Below are 24,641 nucleotides of genomic sequence, written 5' to 3' on the forward strand. Positions count from 1 at the left end.
TGAGTATGTTGAAGAAGTGTCATTGACAAAGGAAATAATTACAAAGATAGGGGGAGAGTGTAAGGAACCACATAGTTAGCGCAGAATATGGAATAGTAGTGAAAATGTTGCCACTGCTATGTCTGAAAGAGTGAGAGATTATTGACATGTTCTCTTATAAAGGTCAGCCTGAGAGGAGTAGGGCCTTTGGGGTATGCCCAGTTAGCCTGACATGAACTCACAGGAGCGAAGCAGGAGAATAACCCTCTGTGCTCACTCTTTCTCCTCTTTATCAACTGCTGACTCCCCATTGGCCAAATCTAATCTGAAGCCTGAGAACAAGTGAGTTCTTTTGTGTCCTTCAAGTTTGGGGTGGACATGAGTCGATGGACAAACACGGGGAAGGGCAAATGGAGGATATTCAGCTCAATGTCAAAACAAATTGTTCTTTTATGTCACTATGATTACTCCATTAGAACAAAAAGAGATCTAGTGACTTCCTATCTTTTATGACATGAACAGTTCTTTCTCAAGAGATGTGAGGCTATGTTATGGATATCTGAAACATTCAATGGGACAATTCCCATAGGTAGGTGTTAAACTACAAAGACAAGTGACCTAGCAAGGCAGACAATGGGCCTTATTGGTGGAGCAGGTTTACAGGACCCCTTTTGTCCACTGTTCTCTGGACAGCCCATGGGAAGTTAATAAGGCCCAACATCAGACTCTACGAGGGAGCCCCAGCCCTTGAGCAATGTGGCTCTTAAGCTCTATGACTGGGGCAGCACCAATGTGACCCTTCCACAATTAGGAACTGGGTCTAAGCCTTGCTGATGCAGCTAATATGACTTGGTCCTGCGGTGTAACATGCTGCCTCAGTATTCTACAAGGCTTAATTGCAATGAGGGTTAGGATATAACACAGCTTCCTAGGAGACCAGCCACAGAGAATTGGCCTTACTTCTGTGGGTAAGGTTTTGTGTAGTAACTTCCCAGCTGATCAGTACACTCTTCTGTTTCTATAAGATCAAGAGTTCTTTAAGCAGTGCTGGGGTTCTGTGGAGGTCTCAGAGTACTCAGGTACTAGGTCTCAGACACGCTGAGTCACAGGTTCTGATCTCAGGACTGACTCTACTGAGATGAGCTTGGTCAAATTCTTTCCTCTTTCTGGCTTTAACTTTTCTTAAAATAGTAGTTGGGGAATGATCAGGTGGGTGCTGGATCAGGTTATCTCAAATGATTCCTTCTGATCTAATATCCTGTGGTTATACCCTCTGTAATTATTATCAGTGTCTACTCCTCATCTCTAGAACATAGAAGAATGTTCTTAAAATTATGACCTGAAAAAAATTTAGAAGATAACCTGCCTGTGTTTAATGCTTTGTAAATGCTAGATAGTGAGTACCCGGAGAATTGTGAATGTATTACATAACATTATAGGAAAGTTATGCCTCCTTTTGTGTGTACTAACAAAGATGTGTGTCTTGAACTGGCTTCCCTATGAACTACTTTTAAAAAACGATAGGACTTTGAAAATCACTCCAAATATCAGCTAAGGTAAATAGGAGGGATATACATGTTTAGAAAAGGCTCAATTCTAGTTGACGAAGTAATTTGCCTACCACCTCTGTGTTTAAAGAGAATAAGATGGAAAGAAACTAAAAAACAGAATGGAATAACAAAATTCACTTAGATATTTTTGAAGTTATATATCACATAGTGAATATATTTTGATTCATCTAAGTAATAATAACTAGTTTCTATATCAACAGATTAAATATCCTTGTCCCCAGGGGATCATCTTTTGCATGATCACTTTATAATTTTCTAAATTTCTGGAATTTTAATAACGAACTTGAATTATTTTTATTTTAAAAAGTTCCCATTTTCTTCACTGAAGCATGGTTGCATGCTTATTGTGGCTGAGCGTTCCTTATGCATCCTCACACCTAAACACTGGGCCTCTTTGGCCACTAACTCTAAGGACCTGCTCTGTGGTTGCCAGCCATTTCCCCATATGGGTTTAAAAGCATAGATAAGTGGAATTAAGTGGAAATAACTCGTTCAAAAGAAGGCTCCAAAAAAATTTGTGAGATTTGTGGCAAAGGGGAAGGTTATACCTAGAGTTTTTTTTTTTTTTTTTTTAATTATTAGTCCTCCTACGTATTTCCATGAAGGTAATCCTGTGATTTTCCTATTTAGAAGTGATCTCTTCTTGGATTTGCACTGTATTCTATCCTGGAAACATTTCCCGGTGCTTGGGAACTTAGTGCCAAGATTAGCCTTTAATTGACACTGATGCAGTTTTCCCGAATGCCAGCTATCTTCGGACTGGCTTATCTATGACAAGCCTACAGAGAGCAAACATGGTACAAAGCATTTGTGGGCTTCTGAGAACATTGTTGTTATTGTGACTAGGTATTTCATGGCTAATCTCTTAGCTACAAAGACCCATCCACAGGAATGAGGCAGCTTCTTTTAAGCAAAGTTCAGCTGGCCTGACAATTACTTTAATCACCTTCCTGTTTTGTAGATAAGTATTTACCCAGCAGAAATGCAGCAGTACTGCATAACTTGATGAACATTAGTAAAAAAAATGCATTAAGTATTTCAAGTATTCTCTAAAACCCTGAGCATAACTGCATAATCTTATTTGGGGATTTCTTTCATCTAGAAAATAAAGCTGTTCTCTTCAATCCTATGGCAAAGTCTATGGCTTTTTCTGCCATGTTGTTGGGAGTTAGAAAAATTTGGAGGACTGTGATGGAACATTCAAAGGAAGTAAATTAGAAACAGTCCCAGGGATGCTTCTGCATGATCTAGACCAAGTTTGAGGGACAGAAAACATATGTAACTTGGACCTGCCTCAGGGACCTTCAGAAGGGACCCACTGGATTCCTTTGTTGACACAAGTCAGCATACAAAAGAATACAAAAGCAACCAGAAGGAAATCACAGCATCTTGCCATAACCAAATCTAATTCCCTACTTCCCCTGCATCCATAGTTCCTTCCTTCTCTCTTTTGAATATCTCTGTGCCTGAATCAAATCCCTCTACTTGTTCTTTAGACTTCATCATCTCTAGTTCACTCAAGACCACCTCCACAATTGTCCCCTCTCTCTTCCAAAAATCATTTTTTTTTCCTCCCAACTGGATCATTCCCATTGACATACTTTCTATATTTCAATAAACAAAACAAAAAATCCAACGCTCCCCTGAATGTTTACCTTTCCTCAGTTACTACTTTGTTTTTCTACTTACCTTGGTAACAAAACTGGGAACATGGTCTCCAAATCCTTCTCTTCCATTCCTCCTTCCATATAGTGTTAGGGAGCGCCACTCTTCACCTGACCGTGACAGGGTTCCTGTTGAAGACAGCAGAGATTTCTGTTCTGTCAAAACCAGTGGTCATTTCTCCCTCCTTATCTTATTACAATTCTCAGTAGCATTTGGCCTGGTTCACCACATTTCTCATTCTTAGAACATTTTTTTCTCTTCGATAACATCACTCTCCTGGCTTTTCTTATACTTCACTTTCTTACTCTTTTTGACATCTTTTGGTGGCTTCCCTCTCTCTGACGAGCCCTTTGCATGCTAGAATTCCCAGGTCCAGCCACGTTCTCTTTCTCTTTTCTCTCTCCCCTCAGGTCATAGGTGATCTCATCCAGTCCCTTGGCTTTAAATACCATCTTAAATAGGAAGTGTGGAAGTCTGAGAGTTTTTCCTGCCTCTGGAGGTGACAGAACAGTGCAGAGATTTTAGCTGACAGCACACTGATGCAAACAAAGTAGTTAATGTCTCCAGGGCCAGTTCTAAGCAAGGCTAGTTATGGCATGAGACTGCTCCATGCTACAGGGACAAGAGGGTTAGAATCACCTAAGCCTAGGGCACCTGGGTGGTTCAGTCGGTTAAGCACCCAACTCTTGGTTTTGGCTATGGTCATGACCTCAGGGTCTTGAGAGATAGAGCCTGCACGGCGGCCAGCACCTAGCCCTTTGTGGGCTCTGCACTCAGCAGGGAGTCTGCTTGAGATTCTCTCCCTTTCCCTCTGCCCCTCCCCATGCTCACGCTCTTTCTCTCTCAAATAAATAAATAAAAGGTTAAAAAAATCACTTAAGCATCAAGAGATTTCCAAAGAGAAGGAAAAATGAGGAGGAAAGAAGTTGTCTTTGAGAGGAATGTGGGGATAAGGGGACATCCAAGATCCTTCATATACATTATTGGGAATCTGAATCATCAGTGATTGATTGCCTCTGTTGGGGAAGTGGTTTTACTTTAGGTAAACTGGCCAGATAGCATTTGATTGTGGAGTGAGGTAGAATCAGTAGCATTCGACAAGCAGCCTGGAACTGGGCCACTTCCCCCCTCCCCAAAGATTGATTGATTATTTATTTATTTATTTATTTATTTATTTATTTATTTATTTATTCCTGTATTTATTGACAAGACAGAGCGTGTGTGTGGGTGTGAGTGAGAGAAGGGGCAGATGGGGAGGTCAGGGGAGAGGGAGAGAGAGAATCTCAAGCCAACTCCATGGTGAGCAGGGAGCCTGATGTGGGGCTCAATTTCACGACCCAGAGATCATGACACAAGAGTTGGGTGCTCAACACACTGTCACCCAGGTGCCTGGCGCCACCTTTTGTAGTAATTATTTACTTGGGGATTGGCTTGAGAAAAAGAAATAGTATCAGAAATATTAATAAGTGTTGCTGCTTTTGGCAATCAGAGCCTGGTCATACACCACTCTATAGCTCTGCTCTAACTATTAAATCTGTGACTGTGAGAGTTAGCCAGGTGCACTTACCTGTAGATCAGAAGATCCTCTCAGGCAACTTAGAGGATATCCCCTTTGCACTCAGGATACAATTGACACATGGGTGATACATTTCATAGCCTATCTCACCTCTATCTGACTCTGTGTCTCATTTCCACTTACCCTCCCCTTACCTCTGGTCCCTGGAATGCAGGTGTGGAAGACCTAAATATATTACCATGGATTCATATTTATTATATTTATTTGTATTTATTTATATATTTATATTTATTTATATTTATATTTATATATTTATTTGTATTCATTTTTATATTTATATATATTTTAAAATATGCATATTTCACCCTGTAGAAACCGGATCCTTCCACTGTGCATTCTTGCTCCTCACCTCCTCTTTTTGTTTCTTACCACCATGTTTGAGACATTAAGACCTTGATCCCAGGCCCCAGAATGACTCCCCCAACCCTTGACTTTCAACCTTTGGAAGGTCTCTTTCTGTCCTATTATATGCACTGTCATGCACCTTGGTTCTCTAGCATGCATTCCCCATGGACTCTCATGAATTACAGGATTTCTGCCCTTTGTAGAAACAGAAAGACCTGGAAGTCCATCTAGGCTCAAAAAACAAGAATCCAAAGAACAAGAAGAGTGGACACGGAGGATTCCTTTTGATGGACCACAAATGCAACTCTGAAGAACACTGTCTGTGAGGTCTGCTACTTGTTGATGTCTTTATTTCCTTTCTATGCAGGAAACTCTGGCTTTCATGTCCATTGCTCATTCCATTGCGATCTTAACAGTATCTTCCTACTAGAGCTTTCCTGTGGGGTAGGACATGGGTAGAAACCACCTGGTCCAGCAGGGTTGGCTGAGATAAGAAGCTCATTTGCATGCAGATTCTATTGCAAGAGATGCAAGGCATCTCTTTCTAAAGCTTGCTTGTCACATGTAGCAAAGCGGTGACAATTACTAGGCAACTTTGAGCAGTCTCAGAGGTGCTCTTCAAAGACTCCTACTCATGAAAGAGGAAATATACTTGTTTTATGACTGGTTTTGTCTGCTACTTAATTTTTTTCATTAAAATATTCTTCACTAGAATAAGAAACTTTAAGCAATACTTTCCCAATAAAGTACTGAAATTTAATTTTATTTTTTTTAAAAAAACCTTGATTTCTGTTGGTGTATGCATGAAATAGAAAATTCTGCATTTTTAAATAAAATATAAAGAATATAGTTTTATTACAAATAAGCATATTTTCTTTTTTTAAAAGATTTTATTTATTTATTTGACAGAGAGAGCCACAGTGAAAGAGGGAACACAAGCAAGGGGAGAGGGAGAAGCAGGCTTCCCGCTGATCAGGGAACCTGATGTGGGGCTCGATCCCAGGACCGCGGGACCACAACCTGAGATGAAGGCAGATGCTTAATGACTGAGCCACCCAGGCGCCCAGAAATAATCATATTTTCTTAAAAAAGTGTAAGAGTATAGTTTTATGTTTCTGTAATACAGCAATGAGATTTGCTAACAGTTGTGTAGTTTATCAGCAATAGTTACTATCATCATCCTCTACGAATTTAAAATTTACATACTTAGTTCTCTCTTGCCGTCCTTTGTAGCAGAATTTATATCATGGCATAGTTTCCTCTCATTTAGGAAATCAATGCACTGAAAAATGTACAAAAAATTTATTTCTCTAGCACTTGTCAGCCACGCTTTTACAAATGCAATCTAGTGTATGAGAAAGGTCCTGGAGAAGATAAAGCATTCAATCAGTGTCAATGAAGTTACAGAAGGACACTGACCAAAATATTGTCACGTGGGCAGCTGTGATTTATCAATTTAATGTCTGAAATTTACATATGCTCAATTTATATTGAGTATTTACATATACTTACATTTAGTCCTAAAGAGAGGGTTTTATATTCAAGCTGAGACTTTTCTTTGAACTGCTAAGGACATGACTTTTCAAAATTTCTGAGAGATTTATACTTTAAAAGTTGGTGGTTACTACCGCATATTTCATCTTTTTTTTAAAAGATTTTATCTGTTTATTTGAGAGACAGCAAGAGAGAGAAGGATCACAGAGGAAGAGGGAGACGCAGACTTGCCGCTGAGCTGGGCAGAGAGCCTGATGTGGGGCTTGATCCCAGGTCCCTGAGATCATGACCTGAGCAGAAGGCAGACGCTTAACCTACTGAGTCACACAGGCGCCCCTGCATATTTCATCTTTTAAGGGCAGAAAGATGTTTCCTCTAGTACTACTTGGCAGGGAAGGACAGAATCATAGGATGAGTATGTGGTTGCACATGTGTGTTTGCATGTCAGTGTGTGTGCATGTGAATTCTTCTATGGCTTTAGATGCTAAATTATTTGAATCTGGAGTTGGTAATAGAAACACAGAACACACACACAAAACCCAAAAAGTAATTACTTGGAGAATCAGAAAAACAGGGATGTATATCTTTAGAAATCATTTCATTTTTAATTTCTAAAATACTGTATAATAAGAGCAATAAAGATTGTGTAATAAACTTCCTCCTTCAAATAATGCCCAGAGCAACCCTGTGAGGTTTAAATTCATTTTTACAGAAGCAGAAACTGAAGCAGAGTGAGATTAGGGGGCTTGCTTAGTCAGCCAGCTGTTGGGCCACAGAGTGAGGGTCTGCGGTCAGGAGGAGCAGGCTGACTACCTCGTACTGCAGGTCTGCGCATATCGCCTGAGAATCCTGTAGGAGCTGTCTTGTTCTGTCCCTGTAGCGGACAGCCGTTCAACCTCAGGCCCTTGAACTCCCCCCTCCACAGAATGAGCTAGAGATGAAACACTTCCCCTCAGGTAGGAAAAACCTGACAGGGATGTGTTTTAATTAAGTTTGAGTAAAATTTCCATTCCAGAAAGGGTGTGAATTTATTCTTTCATAATCCTTCAGGGCCATTGATAGATCTTCTAATTAAAGATTTTGTACCAAAATTGTATTAGTGGATACTTGGCTCTTCAAACTCCATTTCCATCTAAGAATATATTTTCAAACCTACAGAACCTAAAAGAATATATTTTCAAACCTACAGAAGTGAAAAGAGTAAAGCACCTTAAAATTCGTGTTGATATACTCAAAAGGAAACTTGGTAGTTTCACTTAAAACCCTGGCTCAGCATTTCACAGTGTATTTTCCATTTTAATAGGAATTCCTAATTAGGAAAAAATATTCTAACACTATATTATACTATACACACATACATGTGTACAAACATAGGTATATATAAAATGCAAAAATGAACAATTTATAATTTAAAAATTTATATGATGACTTGTTTTTAAGAAAAAGGGTATTGTGTCTGTGAAAGGAGCATCACCTGAAAGATGCTCTGATAAAGAAAGCTCAGTTTCCTGGGCATGGACTATAAGCAGCCTTTCTAGCATGTTCTAGGAGTGGCCCTGTGCTTGTCTTTTCAGCGTTCTGTGCTTCCATATCCATGATTATATAACCATGTGAGCCATCTGACATATAATTTAAGATGTGACTGTGACTTTATTTGATGTCTTCTCTGTGCCAACCACTTGCTGTGCCTCAGGATTATAAAGACAAATAGGACATTGACTCTGCCTGTAGAGGCTTGGTAACCGGTCAGACACAGTGAGCTGATCTGTGCTAGAGCATAGCATCCCCCATGTTGACATGCAGGCACAGGAAAAGTGATGCTTGAATGGAATTTGGAAGGTTAAGACATTAAGCATAGAAGAGGTGCAGGCTAATGCTAAAGAAGCTAACATTCTCCTCTGAAAGGACTTATTTTTTTTTCCAAGTAAACCTTTTGTTTTAATAGATAAGACCTAGTCATGGCTTAGATTTTAAATCACATTTACAGATGAGGAACGCTTCTAGGCTCAAACAGGTGAACAGTGAAGCTACTAGTGCTGGCAGGAATGCATGTCCCCCATGCATCTGAAGCCTAAAGAGTAGAGACTGAATGTCAGAGAACACCATACACATCACCCTCTAAACTTGAGAACTGACAGCAGAAGACGAGAGGAAGAGCAGAGACTCGGGGAAGTGCTGGTAACCACCATCTGATACCTTCACCTTCATGCTACAGAAGCAAATGAAAGTTGTGCTACTTTTAGATAAGCTAAGAAGGAGGTTTCCTGATCCTAGTAAGTGAAGCTTTCTCTCATATTAACAATTAGGCCAAGGGCATTAGCTACAGAGAGGATCCACTGATAAATACAGAATATTAGAACAGCGAAGAGGATATCTTGTTTCTTCAAATATCAGAAACTTTTGCATTACAGCAGGAGAGCAGTGGATGAACTCCACCTCGCCCAAAGGTTTAGTCCAAAAACTTCCTGTTGGCATGTGCACCAAATAAGGCTCCCGGTACTTCTGGTATCATCTGCTGGGCTATGAGATCCAGCCGGCTTTCTAGGGTATTGGAAATTTTTATTTTACGATCCCCATTGTAGACCTCAACTCCACCAGCTATTTCCTCAGGCAGGTAGGCCTCCTGATCAATTTGGACATCAACATCTATTTTGGTGGCAATTTTGTACATAGGAATTGTTTTTTGCACTGCAGCCTTTACCAGAGGGAAATCCTGCTTCCTGCAACAAACAATCATTTGGGGCTCCAACAATTGGTACAAACCCTGGAGGACCAGCCCAACCAGCAGCAGTTGGTACCCGGTTGTATCTTTTAACACTTTGCTGAGTGTCTGTTTTGCTTCATTTAGTAGGTCTGTAATAAGGTCATCTCTTGCTCTGAGGACTTTGAGCCTTGCTTGATTCATCAAATTAGACATCTGAATTTTCTTCTCATAGTATTCCATTATCTTCATACTTTGGGTTTGTACAAGATGGCAGTTCTCAATGTTGAACTCTTCCTCTGCCTTTGTATCTATTTTCTCTGCTGTCTCATTGGCTTTTTGTTCAATAAAAGCCATCATATGCTTAATCTGCTTTTGCATGTCAGCATCGCCGAGGGCCATGGTGAAAGCTGTGCTAGGCTGGAGGCCCACTGGCTCTAGCTTAGATTGGAAGGGGGCAGTGGAAGGAAGGGGAAAAGAAAATCCAGCCTGAAAGGACTTTTTTATATTATGCCTACTCCATATCTTTAAGGAAAAAATAAACAATAAAGCTATATGATTTCAGTGATTAGTCTCAACCGTCAAATTTTTAAAGAGAATTTTAGAATACTTTTCTACTTGTAATAATTTTGAATATATTTATATATTTATTATTTTTAGGGACTAAAGGGGTCTAAAAGGTAATGGAAGTCTAAGTTTTATTAACAATGGTTGTAGATGCTAGGTATTGTATTATTAAATTTACTTGAGAAAAATGAACGAAATTGCCAATTGCCATTCTAAAACCATGCTGGGCTTTTACCTAATATAACATGAGTATGCCAGTAATGTATAACCTGAAATCTGTCATGGAAAGCCCTGCATGGCAAAATAAAAAATGGCAGCCGAGACATTTTAGAGCTGAATTTGTCAGCCTTCAAAATAGTGTTTTGGAAGTAGACCAAAAGCCCCCAGCCCATTTATTTTCACGTTGTATTCTTGTTTCATCTGTCCCCTTATCTGGGTGCATAATCCATCCTGTACAGTGCAATGTCAATTCTGATGATTTGTTTTAAAGAAACAGTTGTGTCTTTTTGCAGTAGTGAAAAAAAAATCCTAAGTAGAATCAGGATAATGGTCTAATACCAATTTTTATTCACAATGTTTGACTTCTATCATCAAATCTATCATTTTATATTTTACCCTTGAAAATTGCTATCAAAGATAAAAAAGTAATTTATTAAAGTCTTCATTCTTTTCCTTTTAGAGGAAAAAAACAGAGGAAAAGAATTATTGAAACAAATCATCAGAGTTGACAGTAAACTGTGTAAGACAGAAGAAGCTATATGTAGCACTCTTCAAATATATTTTATTGCTAAATAAAAAGGATGCGATGCCCTGTTTTCATATGAAAAACAAAATTTCAACTTTTATTTTAAATGATGACTACTGGCATATGCAATTTCAGTGTAAGAATTTCAATTAAGAACCTTGACATACAAGGTTTAAACTGCCTGCAAAACATCGAAGAATTTAATAAATTAATATGAACACTGAAAAAAGTTATATATACACAGCAAGTTTATTTTATTCCCAAGCACAGAGAAATGATCAAACACAGACTGTGTCCCCAAGGGCATTTGAATTACAGTATCTTTGTCTTATAAATGCCCTTTGAGGAGCCACCATCCTTTAGGACATGTGGGGTTTACAATTTTTACTGGAAATAAAGCTTTATGTATTTTTTAAAATTTTAAAATTCAAGAAAAAATTTTTGTTTCTAACTCTAACACCAATAAAAAAGAGATTAAAAGAGCTCATACTAAAAAAAAGCATGGAGAGAATTTTACTCTAGTTTTCAATTGTATCAGTTTCCTAATGTAGCAAAATACTACAGACTGGATGGCTTAAAACAGAGAACAGTCTCACAGTTGTGGAGGCTAGAAAGTCTCAACTCAAGGTGTCTACAGAATTATGCTCCCCTGAAACTCTTAGGGGAGAAACTTTTTTGCTTCTTCCTGGCTTCTGGGGGAGGCCAGCAAGCCTTGGTGTTCCTTGGCTCATACCTGCAGCACTCCCAATCTCTGTGTCTGTCTTTACAAGATTCTCTTCCCTGTGTGTCAGTGTGTCTTCTCAAAAGGACACTAGTCATGGGGCACCTGGGTGGCTCAGTTGGTTAAGCATCTGCCTTTGGCTCAGGTCATGATCTCAGGGTTCTGGGAGGGAGCCCCTCATCAGGCTCTCTGCTCAGTGGGGAGTCTGCTTCTCCCTCTGAGCTCTCCCTCTCTCTCTCTCAAATAAATGGGTGAAATCTTTAAAAAGAAAAAAAGGACACCAGTCATATTGGATTAAGGGCCCATCTTACTTCATCAGGCTCTCTGTTCAGTGGGGAGTCTGCTTCTCCCTCTGAGCTCTCCCTCTCTCTCTCAAATAAATGGGTGAAATCTTTAAAAAGAAAAAAAGGACACCAGTCATATTGGATTAAGGGCCCATCTTACTTCAGTTTAACATCATCTTAACTAATTACGTCTACAAGGCTCCTATTTCCACATCAAGTCACATTCGGAGGTATTGGGGGTTAGGACTTCAGTATATCTTTTGAGGACACAATGCAACCCATAATAACATCCACTGACCTTTTTCTTCTTCAAAATTTTTTTCTAAAATTTTTGTATTGAAATAGATTCAGATAACCATAAACTTTCAATGATAGTACAGAGGATTCTCACATACCCTCATCTAGCTTCTACTAATGTAAACAACTTTCATAACCCTGATATAGTTATCAAAACTAAAACTAAAAACTTAACATTGGTAAAATTCTATTAACTAAGCTAGGGACCTTTATTTGTATTTCACTAATTTTCCCACTGATACCTGCTTTAAATATTTTTTGTTGTTCCAGGATCCAACCTAGGATATCAGGTTTCACTTATTAAACTTAGTTGCAGTTCCAATCTGTGAAAATGTTTTAGTATTTACTTGATTTTTATGAACTTCGCATAGAGACTTTCAAAGAATACTGGCTATTTTGTAGAATGTCCTTCATTCAGGTTTTTCTGATGTTTCTTCATAATTATACTACAATTTTGAATTTTGAGGAAGGATATCACAGTTGCAAAGTGCCCTGCTCATCACATAGTATCAGGGGGTACATGACACCAACATGGCTTATTCTTAGTGATACTACCCTGGATGATTTGGTTAAGGTGCTGTCTGACAGATTTCTTCACAGTAATGTCATTTCCCCCTTTCTGCGCTCTATTCTTTGGGAGCAAATCCTATGTCCAGTCCACACTGAAAGAAAGGAAAATTAAGTTTTATCTTCCGAAGGGAAGGCGAATATCAAAGAATTTGTGGACACAGGTTAAAACCAACACAGTAATTAGAGAATGGTTAGGGGTAGATACTTTGAGGCTGTGCAGATAACTTATTTCTCCTTAAAGTTCTGTCCATTAATTTTATCCATCCTCTGTGAAGCTTGCCCACAGCAATTATTACTGTCCCATCCAAAGGTGATTTTCTACTTTGCTCATACCATATTCTTTTGAAAAGCAACTAAAAAATAATAATTCTGGCACAGAATTAAAGTAATTCTATCTATTGAGATGGCTTAGGACTTAATAAAATGTATTCATAGTTTTCTTTGAAATAGCATCAGTTCTAAGAAATAAAGTCCCATCACCATGCTTTCTCCTGGAAGAGTCAGAGCATTAGAGTACTGAGTCATGCAAAGGTGCTTAATGGTTCCGAGAAAAGGTGCTTCACCCTCTCTGACAGGGCTCATTTGCATACACATGTTTAATCCCAGCAGGAGGTGTGCATTCAGGTGTCTCCCAGAGCGGAAATATAGACATTCTCAGGTAAAAGCAGTTCTTCATAAACTTTATAACCGCATTCCAAACTCCAGTTGTCAGTTTACAGCTTTCAGAATGACATCTTAAATCAGGAAAATGTCATGTGTGTACTGAAACTGGCCTAATCTTTTCTGTAAATTGCTGCCTATGGTTTTCAAAAACATAGTAAATTGCTGGCAACTGACATTGTGTCTCCCTGCACGATTAACTTCACTTCTGCACAGTTACTAAATCAGTTTTAAATTATTCATCGGATCACCCAGTGTCCAGGCTTTGATTGACAGCCACTGATTTTAGGGACTCATAATTCTAACTCATATTGAGGCAAAATTTGCCACCTGATTGTTTCCATTCTCTTCAAATGTAAAATTAAAACTATAAGCAGAAAGATGGCAGTGTAGGAAGATCCTGAACTCACTTCCTCCCAAGGACACACCAGATCTACAGTGACATATGGATTATTTTTTTCTGAAAAAGATCGGAAAACTAGAGTGACTGTTCTGCACAACAATGAATAAAAGTACCACATCAAGTTGGGTAGGAGAGGCAGAGACACAGTCTGGTGCAGCAACACACAATAGGGTGGAATCTCACCAAGACAGGTGTTTCTGCCAGAGGAGTGAGGGAATGGTGCCCCACACTGGACACCCTGGCTCCTGAAACCTGCACTAGAAAGGCTAGCCTACAGAACATCTGGCTTGGAAAACCAATGGGACTGCCATCAGGGGTCCCAAAGTGCTAGAGGAAACCAGGAGTTCCCTCTTGGAGGGCTCGTGTGCAATCACACTCGCCCCTAAGCCCAGTGAAACAATAGCAGTTTGAAAAATGTCTAGACTATATGTGGGGGAAGATTCAATTGTTGATCTGCGGGTATCAGCTGGAGGTGGGCGGGCATTAAGGTGCTCCCCAGAGGTAGAGGTGTTGGCAGATGCTATTGCTACACACTCCACATATCCTGCTAGCACAGGTGGGTGAGATTGGACATGGCACCCTCCCACCCCCATGCTGGAATGAGTGGGGGTAAGTGCTCGGGGCACTTGCTGAGGCAGGAGAATGTGGGTGGTTGTGGTGCTCCTTTGGCTTGGCAAGCCAAATAGCGGTGGCATTCTTCCACTCCCAGCCTGAAAGCAGTGCATGTGAACAGACAAGGCACTCTCTTAGTGCATTGCTGAAGCCACGGGCACATGCAGTTAAGACATTTTCCTACTGCCTTCCTGAGGACAGTGAGTAGCCTAACCCACTATACTCTCCAGTAGTCTTGCTAAAGCCAGCAGGTAAAAGAAATACACATAAATGGTACCCCTTCATCACCTGGCCCTGGTGGACAAGAGAGCTGGTGTTCTAGAGTTCCATGGGGCTTTAACAACTGGAAAGATAGTACTTGGCAGGCACCACTGCCAGGGCACTGCACAGATATAAATTTACTTAGCCTGGAGCTTCAGCCTAAGGGACACGCTTCAGGTTTCCCACACATGTAGAGGCTCAGGAGGCACTCCCAGGACAAAGAAGCAGGGAGACACCATCCCTGACCTCACTATAGCTCAATGGGACTTCCCATAAAGGACCTTATGCACTTGTCTGGAGCCCTGATTTTTGCAAATGTCACCTAGAAGACACCTCCAAGTCTCCTGGTCTGCAGGTCAGCAGGTTTACAACCGGGGGCCCATGACACTGTATATATTTGCATACTTTAAAAGCTGCTGCTTGAGGGTCTGGCTTCCAATCAGCCTGAAATTAGATGTTAAATGAAATTCTGTCCCTAGGATCACTGACAAGCCTTGGCACACCCTCAACAACCCAACATATAAAAAAATAAATCCTGTAGTTTAGACAATCACAAAAGTTCATGAGACAACCAAGATCCAGGGCAAGGTTGAATGAATCACCAACACAAGGCTACTCCTTCAAGTCTAAGAGAGGTAGCTGTTCTGCCTCATACACAGAAACAACACAGAGCCAAGCCAAATGAAGAAAGACAGAAATATGTCTAAAAGAAAGAACAAGACAAAACCTCAGAAAAACACCTTAATGATATGGACACAAGTATCTACATGATAAAGAATTCAAAGTAATGGTCATAAAGATGCTCACCAAATGTGGTAGAATGGATGAACACAGAGAGATACTTAACAAGAAGATAGAACACATAAGAAAGTACTAAACAGAAGCCACAGAGCTGAAGAATATGATAACTTACCTAAAAAATACACTAGAGGAGTGCAACAAAAGACTAGATGATAGCAGAGTGGATCAGCCACCTGGGAGAGAGGGCACTGGAACTCATGCAGACAGAACAGTGAAAAGGAAGAATTTTAAAAAATGAAGTTAACCAAGGGACCTCTAGAACAACATCAAGCATAAGAATGTTGGCATTATAGGGGTCACAGAAGGAGAAGAGAGAGAGAAAAGGGGAAAGAGCAATTATTTGAAGGAATAATGGCTGAAAATTTCCCTAATTTAGGGAAGGAAACAGACACCCAGGCCCAGGAAGTCCAGAGAGTTTCAAATAAGATGAAACCAAATAAGAGAACCACATCAAGACACATATAACGTCAAAAGTTAAGAGAGAATCTTAAAAGCAGCAAGAGAAAAACAAGTAATTACATACAAGGAAATCCCACATGGCTATCAGTAGATTTCTCAGCAGAAACTTTGCAAGCCAGATGGGAATGGCATGACATAATCAAAGAGCTGAAAGGAAAAAATTTCACCTTAAGAATACTCTTCCCAGCAAGGTTATCATTCAGATTTGAAGAAGATAAGCAAAAGAGTTTCCCAGACAAGCAAAAACTAACACTTTCACATTTTATTATTGTTATTGCTTCTGCTGTTGCTGTTGTTGCTGTTGTTATTTATTAATTTGCCTACATTTCCCATTATATTGGAAATTTCATGAGAATAGAAGCTGACCATCTAGTATATTCTTATGTTCCTGTTGCCATGCTTATAACCTCTAAATTAAAATTTGTGTGTATTTGTTTTGTTAGATTGAGTTGTGTACTACAGAAAAGCTCCAAAACAATGGCTTAAGAGATATTTTCTCATGTAAAAGAAATCCAATATTAGACAGTCTAGAGATGATATAATAGCTTCACAAAGATATAAGGTCCCAGGCTGTCCTTCTATCTTTCTATTCTCTTAACCCAATCAATAACTTATCTCCTCAAGGTTATCTTATGGTCCAAGCAGTTCAGGCTCCAGCCAATCTGTTTCCCCATCTTTCCCTATATAATTAGTTTGATTTCCCTATCATTCTGCATAACCAGCATTCTCAGCCTTGCTCTTTTGGAGTGAAGGATCTGGAACTCTTGTGGGCATCCCGTGACTGCCACACCAGTAAATCACACATCAAATGCACAGCTACTCTACTGCTTCTCTTGTTCAAGGCCACTCCAAAGCCTTTACTCATAATTTCATGCATCAATAATAAACCTTCTCTGCATGAAATTTTTTAGACCTGCCTAAAAGAAAAATGTGATTTTTGTCAAGTGAGTTGCAGAGGCAAATTTGTATAGCTAAATCAATGACTTTTTTTCTTTATAATTTCCCAGAAGGTAGTGCTGCATAATCATACTGTAAGCTCTATTCCTGCTAGGCTCTTCAGCTAAATGTCCATCAGTTATTTAATCTGTGGTAGTATTCTTTGTTATTGTACAAAACTACTTGAAGGCATAAATTGCTATTCTGTTAAGGAAAACAACAAGAGACATGTAAATAAACATGCTTATCAGGCTCTCTTCTATAATCTTTGGAACCATTGTGAATGTCACCCAAAGTTCTTTATTTGGATTTTCCTCTTAATTGAAGTTTCTCAACCATGAGCTTGTATCCATTAAATACATGAATTAACATCACAGCAAGAGAATCCACAATCTTAATGGCAATTACTAGTGTTCTATTTGTTCTACACACTGTTATTGTAGAATGACCTTATGTTCAATTTGCTCCATCAAGCCTTCCACTCATACTGCTTGAATTTCCTTTAAAAAAGCAGAGCAACACATTGTACTAGATTGTTATTAAAGCTGTTTTCTCTGGAGCACAATATTGCTTTCATTAACCCCTAGCAGCCACAGTCTACTCTCAATGTTGTATTTTTGGCAAACTGTAGCCTAGCTCTCATACACTGAAACAATTAAAGATTTATTGAGAAAGAAATGTTGCTTTTACTGATGTAGGTGAGTGAAGTGGATACATTTGGAGATCATCACAGGAGCAGAGCCCCAGTAATATCAGGGAAGCTGAGTGAGAGCAGGATCCCTCCCAATCTCCCTCCAGCTTTAGTCTGGCTAAGATGAGTGCCACTGCTCTATTCTGTCCCCTGCCCAGGTGGCAGAGTCTGGGGAAGGAAGTATGGGGAGGGAAGGAAACCCTCAAGCCACAAGCCACACGTGGTTTTTTTGGTCAGGGGAGGAGACATGAGAGCATGTTTTAACAATGAAAGTTTTAACAGCTAAAGTTGGTGCAGAATCTATGTCTGGTGGATTAAGGAACTGGAAAGGGGAATTTGACACAGAAGCATTAGGGAGGGAGTTATTGGAGGAAATATAATCATTTCATGCTTTTAGTTCCGAATTGACACTATAAAACAATTACACAGATAAAAAAATCCACTTCTTTTTTAAGATTTGTTTTATTTATTTTAGAGAGAGATAGAGCACAAGTAGGAGGAGCAGAGGGAGAGGGAGAGAGAATCTCAAGCAGACTCCACGCCAAGTACAGAGCCCAATACTGGGCTTGATCTCACAACCCTGAGATCCCAACCTGAGCTGAAACCAAGAGTCGGCCACTCAACCAACTGTGCACCTAAGTGCCCCCAAACATTTACTTTTATTTAAAAAGTTGTTCATTCTCATATGTTAATTTGGAAAGAGAATATAGTATAAAATAAAAATGGCACAGACAATATAGTTTGCTGTTTTCAATTATATTTGCATAGACCTGTTCAATACAGTGACTCTAACATAGAGCAATAAATGCTGCTACTGTGTATAGAAAATGAACTCAACTGCTTAGAAAAGAAAAACAACAACCCGCTTGCAACCACTAAAGAGAGGCATATCGCTCATTAACAGCAATTCGTGAAACCTAGGCTCCAGTGATTACTTCAAAGTTTGGACTGATTCTGTTTGTCATTAGACTGTATATCCTAGCAGTAAATTACATTTCTTGGTTGTCTCCTGAGAAAACATTCCCCCAAATCTCTGTATTTGCATTAAACATAATGCTAAGATACAACACAGATTTCAACTTGCATATAGCTTTTCTTTATATGTTACAGAGGGAAAAAAGTAGGTCACCATATCAGGAAATATTAGAACTTTATTTTTCAGAAATTATGTTCACTTAGATTGATAAGGTCTTTTGAACAAGAAACATAACTATGTACATTTAAGCTGATTTCTCCCATTTTCTTTAATGTAATTGCATCCCTTAATTTTGCTTGCATGTTACCCTCATCACTACTTTTCTGTCACTCCACTCTCCCATCTATGTCCGAGAATAAAAATAGAAGAGCAGGATATATACAATAGTTTATTATCAGACTTACATAACAAAAAATTCTGGTGACCAAAAAGTGTTTATGCATTAAAAAATGCCTACCTGACATTAATTAGAATAGTAAGAAAGACATGATTTTTGTAGCTCAAAAGAAGGCATAGAATTTGCTTGATTTCTAGTTTCTATAAATGCTTCTGGATAATTTCCTAGAGTAATTATTCTTGAATGCAGGTATTAGCAGTTTTTAAAATTTCACAGATATCATATTTCAAGATTTCTTTTGAGAGTTGCCCAGGTAGAAAGAAATCACTCATAGGGAAAGTCAAGAGTAAGTAGTAACTAGTAATATATCTATTTTGTTAATTTAAAATTAAATTAATTGTAATAAATTGATTAAATAAATTGTATCTATTTGAATAAAAATGAAATATACAAAGCACAGTTGCCTAAGTTTAGTCAACTGAAAATAAAAAAGAACTGATAAGGTATAAACATATTTAGAAAGTTTATTAAGTATGATAGATGGATTGGAGGACACCGGAATTTGGGTTTCCTATGTTTAGAATTCTTACTTGGCTTTTTAAAATATTTCCAATTTAAAATACCATGCCCAACAGAAGAACCACAAACCCTGAAATTTAGAAATTGAATCTTAAATTGGTATATCCAAACCAGTCACATTTAAAGTAATTATTGATACAAATGGCCTAATACTACCCTGTTTGTAATCGCTTTCTATTCATTGAATTTGTTTTTTGTTCCTTTTTCTCTCATTTCTATCTTTCATGTTTTTTTTAATTTTTATTATTTTTAAAGATTTTATTTATTTATCTGAGAGACAGAGAGAGAGAGAGAGAGAGAACAAGCAGGAGGAGGGGCAGAGGGAGAGGGAGAAACGACTTCCTGCTGAGCAGGGAGCCCAATGTGGGGTTCGATCCCAGGATCCTGGGACCATGACCTGAGCCAAAGGCAGATGCTTAACCGACTGAGCCACCGAGGCGCCCCTGCCTTTCATGGTTTTAACTGAGCAATTTTAAGATTCCATTTTATCTTCTCTAAGCATATCAATTAGACTTATTTTTAAAATGTTATTGGTTTCCCTAGTTTAAAACATACTTTTTTAAAAAAAAGATTGTATTTATTTATTTAAGAGACAGACACAGAGAGAGAGACGGAGTACTAGAGGGGGAGGGGCTGGGGGGAGAAGGAAAGAGAAGCAGACTCCCTTCTGAGCAATAAGCCTGACACTGGGCTCCATCCCAGGACCCTGAGATCATGACCTGAGTTGAAATCAAGAGCTGGACGCTTAACTGACTGAGCCACCCAGGCATCCCTAAAATATATATTTTTAATTAATCTAAGTCCACCTTCAAATACCACTATACCTTAACACATAGTGCAGTTACTTCATAACAGAATATTTCCAATTTCTCCCTCCTATCCCTTGTGGAATTGTCGATATTTATTTTACTTTCCCATATACCAATTATGTTACTATTACTGTTTATAAACAGTTATATATCAATTAAGAATAAGAAAAATAAAAGTTTTTTTATCTTATTATTTCTCTTTATGTAGTACTTTCCTTTCTTTATGTAAATCCAAGTTTTTGACCTGTATAATTTTCCTCCTGCCTGCAGAACTTTTAATGTTTCTTGGAGGGTGTGTTTATTATCAATGATTTTCCTCAGTTTTTGTTTATCTGACAAAGTATTTGTCTTTTATTTTCCAAAGTAATTTTGCTGCATATAGAATTCCAGGTTGAAAAAAAGGGGAAAAAAGAAAAAAGAATTCAAGGTTGATGCTTTCTCCTTCAACACTTTATATATTTCACTTCACTCTCTTTTGCTTGCATGCAGAAGATGAGAAGTCCTTGTTTTCTACAAGTAGCACTGTGTTCTTTTTTTCCCCCCGCTTTCCCTGGCTTCTTTCAAGATCAACTTTAATTTTCTGCAGTTTGAATGGTAAAATAACTAAATATTTGTGTGTGGTCTTTTTGTTTCTGCTTTTTAAATTTATCCTGTTGGTAACATCTGAGTTTCCTGGGTCTGCGGTTTGGTGTCTACCTTTAATTTTGGAAAGTTCTTGCTTGGCCTTTGGTACTTCAAATATTTCCTCTGCTCCACTTTCCCCTCCACTTCTGATTTTCCAACTACATGTAGGTATATATACTTTGGGATATTGTCTCACAGTTCTTGGATGTTCTATTTTTTTTTTAATTTTATTTCCTTTTCTCTTTGCATTTCAGTGTAGGAAGTTTCTATTGACCTATCTCCACACTCCTGGATCATTTTCTCAGCTATTTCAAGTTTCTTGATGAACTCATTGAAGGCATTTTTTCATTTCTGTTACAGAATTTCTTTCTCCAGCATTTCCTTTTCATTCTTTCTTTGAGTTTCATCTTTCTATCTACTTTACCCATCTATTCTTGTATGCTACTTTTACTATTATAGCCTTTAACATATTAACCATGGTTATTTTATTTTTTAAAAATTTATTTATTTATTTTAGAGAGAGAGTGTGTGAGGGGGGAGAATCTCAAGGAGACTCCCTGCTGAGCTCAGGGCCTGCTACAGGGCTGGATCCCAGGACCCTGAAATCATGACCTGAGCTGAAATCAAGAGTTGGATGCTTAACTGACTGAGCCACACAGGCGCCCCAGGCTTGGTTCTTTTAAATTCTCTGTTCGATGGTTCCCACATCTATGTTATATCTGAGTCTACCTCTGATGATTGCCAAGTCTCTTCAGAGAGTAGTTTCTCTGTCTGTTGCATGCCTTGTGATTTTTTTTTTTTAAACTGGACACAACGTTATCACATAATAAGAATTGAGGTAAATAGACCTTTCATGGGAGAATTTCTATCAATCTGGCTAGGATTAAGCCGTGTTTAACATTTGTTGTAGTTATAGTTAGCAGAGGCTTTTGAACTCCTTTAGTGTCTTTGTCTCCTCTCTTGACTTTGGCCCCTTCTTTGTAATCCATCTCTGAGAGTCTGTGTCTTGCAGTTCTTTTAGCTATAATCCTCTGTTATTATACTAGAAAGCTATTGCTATGGTGTAAGGTGTTGGGGAGGGGAAGTGTTTATAATATTCCTATTACATCTAAGTCGTTCAGTGAGACTATCTCAGGACTGTGACCTCACAGTATTTCTGCTATTTTTACCCCCTCCCCGCTCCCTGACACCACGTCCTCCTATTGCCTCCTCCCGTCCCTGGTTCCCAATCTTTCCTTGAAGTCCTGACCTCTGCTGACTGTTTCTTCCTTCTGGAGGGGGACAGAGTCGGGGGGAATCCTCTTCTCCAAGTTGGAGTAAGGCTCTGGCAAAGTCTTTTCCTCCGGGGTGGACTTCCTTAATATTGAAAACGCTCTGGGCATATCTCATAGTGGCTCTTCTTCCTTATCCCCACCCTCTGAGGAAGTCCTAAGGGGTCATTCTCAAATCTTCACGTGAAGACCTAGTGGGTTTCCTGGAGGAAAAGTCCTTGGAAGTGTGGGAGCCCCCTAAAACTGTGGCTCCACCATTTAAGTGTTCCTATGAGCTTATGGTGCCTGCAGCTTCAGCTCCAAGTAGTCAGATCTCGGTTCTCTCTCTGAATGAGCCTGAAACCTCAGTTTTCTGATGAGTCCAATAAAAATCTTGATTTACAGTTTGTCCAGCTTTTCGTGTACATTTGCAAGTGAACTGCAAAGTCTTCCCAACCTATTGTTAACTTTCTATTTACACGACCCAATTTTTTCAAACCTCCAGAGCTAGGAGCCCGCGTCATTTTTACAGCTTATGGTCTTTTAAAAGTAAGTTGTACCAGGAAAACCTTCACTTTGAAGGCAAAATGAGAGGTATGACATCTAACTTAACCAAACTGGGAACTACACATTAAAAAAAAAAAAAGTAAGTGACAAAAAGCACAGGGAACATAAATTAAATTTTGTGACTATGATGAGTCTCTGAGAATAATGACTGTAATTATGAATAGGCACTGCCTACAATTCACAATTCTAATAATGGGTAGAGTACAAAATAACTTAAAGAAATAAATATAATAAAACAAATATAATATTCTTTTTAATTTTTAAAACAAATATAATATTCTTTATAATTTTACATCACTTAAAATTTATTATCACAATGGCTAGAACACTTATAGAATCCATGTGCCTACATAGTGAAAATTAAGGAAAGCAAGAACTCATGGACTTTTCTGATAAAGTAAAATAAATCAGAGAACTATTGTACTTAATGCAGTGGCAGTTTTCCAAGGAAATTATCATTTTCAGTCATCCAAGCTATAATTAAGTTCTTGGGGGCACAGTCCCTTTATCTGAATCTAAAAGTGGCTGGTGAGCCCTAAGATTTCAATCTGGGGCTAACCAGTTAAGTTAAAGATAACCAATGCTCTCTAATATTTAAGGTTTTCTCTAACACAAAAAGAGTCATTAATAAAAACTAATTTATGATGTCAAAAGATTTACAGGTTGCTGGGTTGGTTTGACTAGAAGCCTTTCCTTCATTATGGAAATTTGTGTTAATTTATTCATCCTAAACCTATTCGTTAAAATTCCATGGCCTCTTTTAGTTAATATTTTTTACCATATGATCCACAGAAAGCATATTTTCCACTTCTATAAAAATGACCAAAACAAAACAAAACCCAAAAAATCCAGCTTTATTTACTTAAGTCCAAATATCTGTTTTTATTTTTTTTTTAATTTTTTTATTGTTATGTTAATCACCATATATTACATCATTAGTTTTTGATGCAGTGTTCCATGATTCATTGTTTGTTCATAACACCCAGTGCTCCATGCAGAACGTGCCCTCCTCAATACCCATCACCAGGCTAACCCATTCCCCCACCCCCCTACCCTCTAGAACCCTCAGTTTGTTTTTCAGAGTCCATCATCTCTCATGGTTCGTCTCCCCCTCTGACATACTCCCCTTTTCTTCCTCTCCTGTTATCTTCTTCTTTTCCTTTTTTCTTATAATATGTTGCGTTATTTGTTTCAGAAGTACAGATCTGTGATTCAACAGTCTTGCACAATTCACAGCGCTCACCATAGCACATACCCTCCCCAATGTCTATCACCCAGCCATCCCATCCCTCCCACCCCCAACCACTCCAGTAACACTCAGTTTGTTTCCTGAGATTAAGAATTCCTCATATCAGTGAGGTCATGTGATACATGTCTTTCTCTGATTGACTTATTTCACTCAGCATAACACCCTCCAGTTCCATCCACGTCGTTGCAAATGGCAAGATCTCATTCCTTTTGATGGCTGCATAATATTCCATTGTGTATATATACCACCTCTTCTTTATCCATTCATCTGTCGATGGGCATCTTGGCTCTTTCCACAGTTTGGCTATTGTGGACATTGCTGCTATAAACATTGGGGTACACGTACCCCTTCGGGTCCCTACATTTGTATCTTTGTGGTAAATACCCAGTAGTGCAATTGCTGGATCGAACGGTAGCTCTAATTTCAACTGTTTGAGGAACCTCCATACTGTTTTCCAGAGGGGTTGCACCAGCTTGCATTCCCACCAACAGTGTAGGAGGGTTCCCCTTTCTCCACATCCCCGCCAACATCTGTCGTTCCCTGACTTGTTAATTTTAGCCATTCTGACGGGTGTGAGGTGGTATCTCATTGAGGTTTTGATTTGGATTTCCCTGATGCCGAGTGATGTTGAGCACTTTTTCATGTGCCTGTTGGCCATTTGGATGTCTTCTTTGGAGAAATGTCTGTTCATGTCTTCTGCCCATTTCTTGATTGGATTATTTGTTCTTTGGGTGTTGAGTTTGATAAGTTCTTTATAGATTTTGGATACTAGCCCTTTATCTGATATGTCGTTTGCAAATATTTTCTCCCATTCTGTCGGTTGTCTTTTGGTTTTGTGGACTGTTTCTTTTGCTGTGCAAAAGCTTTTTATCTTGATGAAATCCCAATAGTTCATTTTTGCCCTGGCTTCCC

General features: G+C 38.8%; 1 protein-coding gene and 1 long non-coding RNA gene across 3 annotated transcripts in view; both read right to left on the reverse strand.

Annotated features, from left to right (window-relative positions):
• Positions 1 to 9,039: 9,039 nt before the first annotated feature.
• On the reverse strand, positions 9,040 to 9,733 carry LOC112823601 (V-type proton ATPase subunit E 1-like). Of its 2 annotated transcripts, XM_025871436.2 has the most exons (2): positions 9,486 to 9,733; positions 9,040 to 9,395 (listed from the first exon to the last, which is right to left on the reverse strand). In XM_025871436.2, exons 1-2 carry the CDS (start codon positions 9,731 to 9,733, stop codon positions 9,080 to 9,082), a joined length of 564 nt encoding a protein of 187 aa, XP_025727221.1. In that variant the 3' UTR covers positions 9,040 to 9,079. The 2 variants fall into 2 exon arrangements, with proteins under 2 accessions (XP_025727221.1, XP_025727220.1); XM_025871435.2 differs by having other exon boundaries at positions 9,040 to 9,733.
• Positions 9,734 to 12,500: 2,767 nt separating this feature from the next.
• LOC141372721 (uncharacterized) overlaps positions 12,501 to 24,641 on the reverse strand; it is a 187,167-nt gene continuing 175,026 nt past the window's right edge. The window contains exon 3 of the long non-coding RNA XR_012378120.1: positions 12,501 to 12,607. This is a non-coding gene — a long non-coding RNA (uncharacterized lncRNA). The remainder of the gene's footprint in view (positions 12,608 to 24,641) is intronic.

Source organism: Callorhinus ursinus, unplaced genomic scaffold, assembly GCF_003265705.2.
Source record: "Callorhinus ursinus isolate GAN/ISIS: 27379988/994484 unplaced genomic scaffold, GSC_fseal_2.0 scaffold5, whole genome shotgun sequence".
In the NCBI taxonomy this organism is placed as follows: Eukaryota; Metazoa; Chordata; class Mammalia; order Carnivora; family Otariidae; genus Callorhinus; species Callorhinus ursinus.

What these genes read in the sequence shown, in the direction of transcription:
- LOC112823601 (XM_025871435.2), bottom strand. Translation starts at nt 9,733, where the DNA reads ATGGCCCTCGGCGATGCTGACATGCAAAAGCAGATTAAGCATATGATG.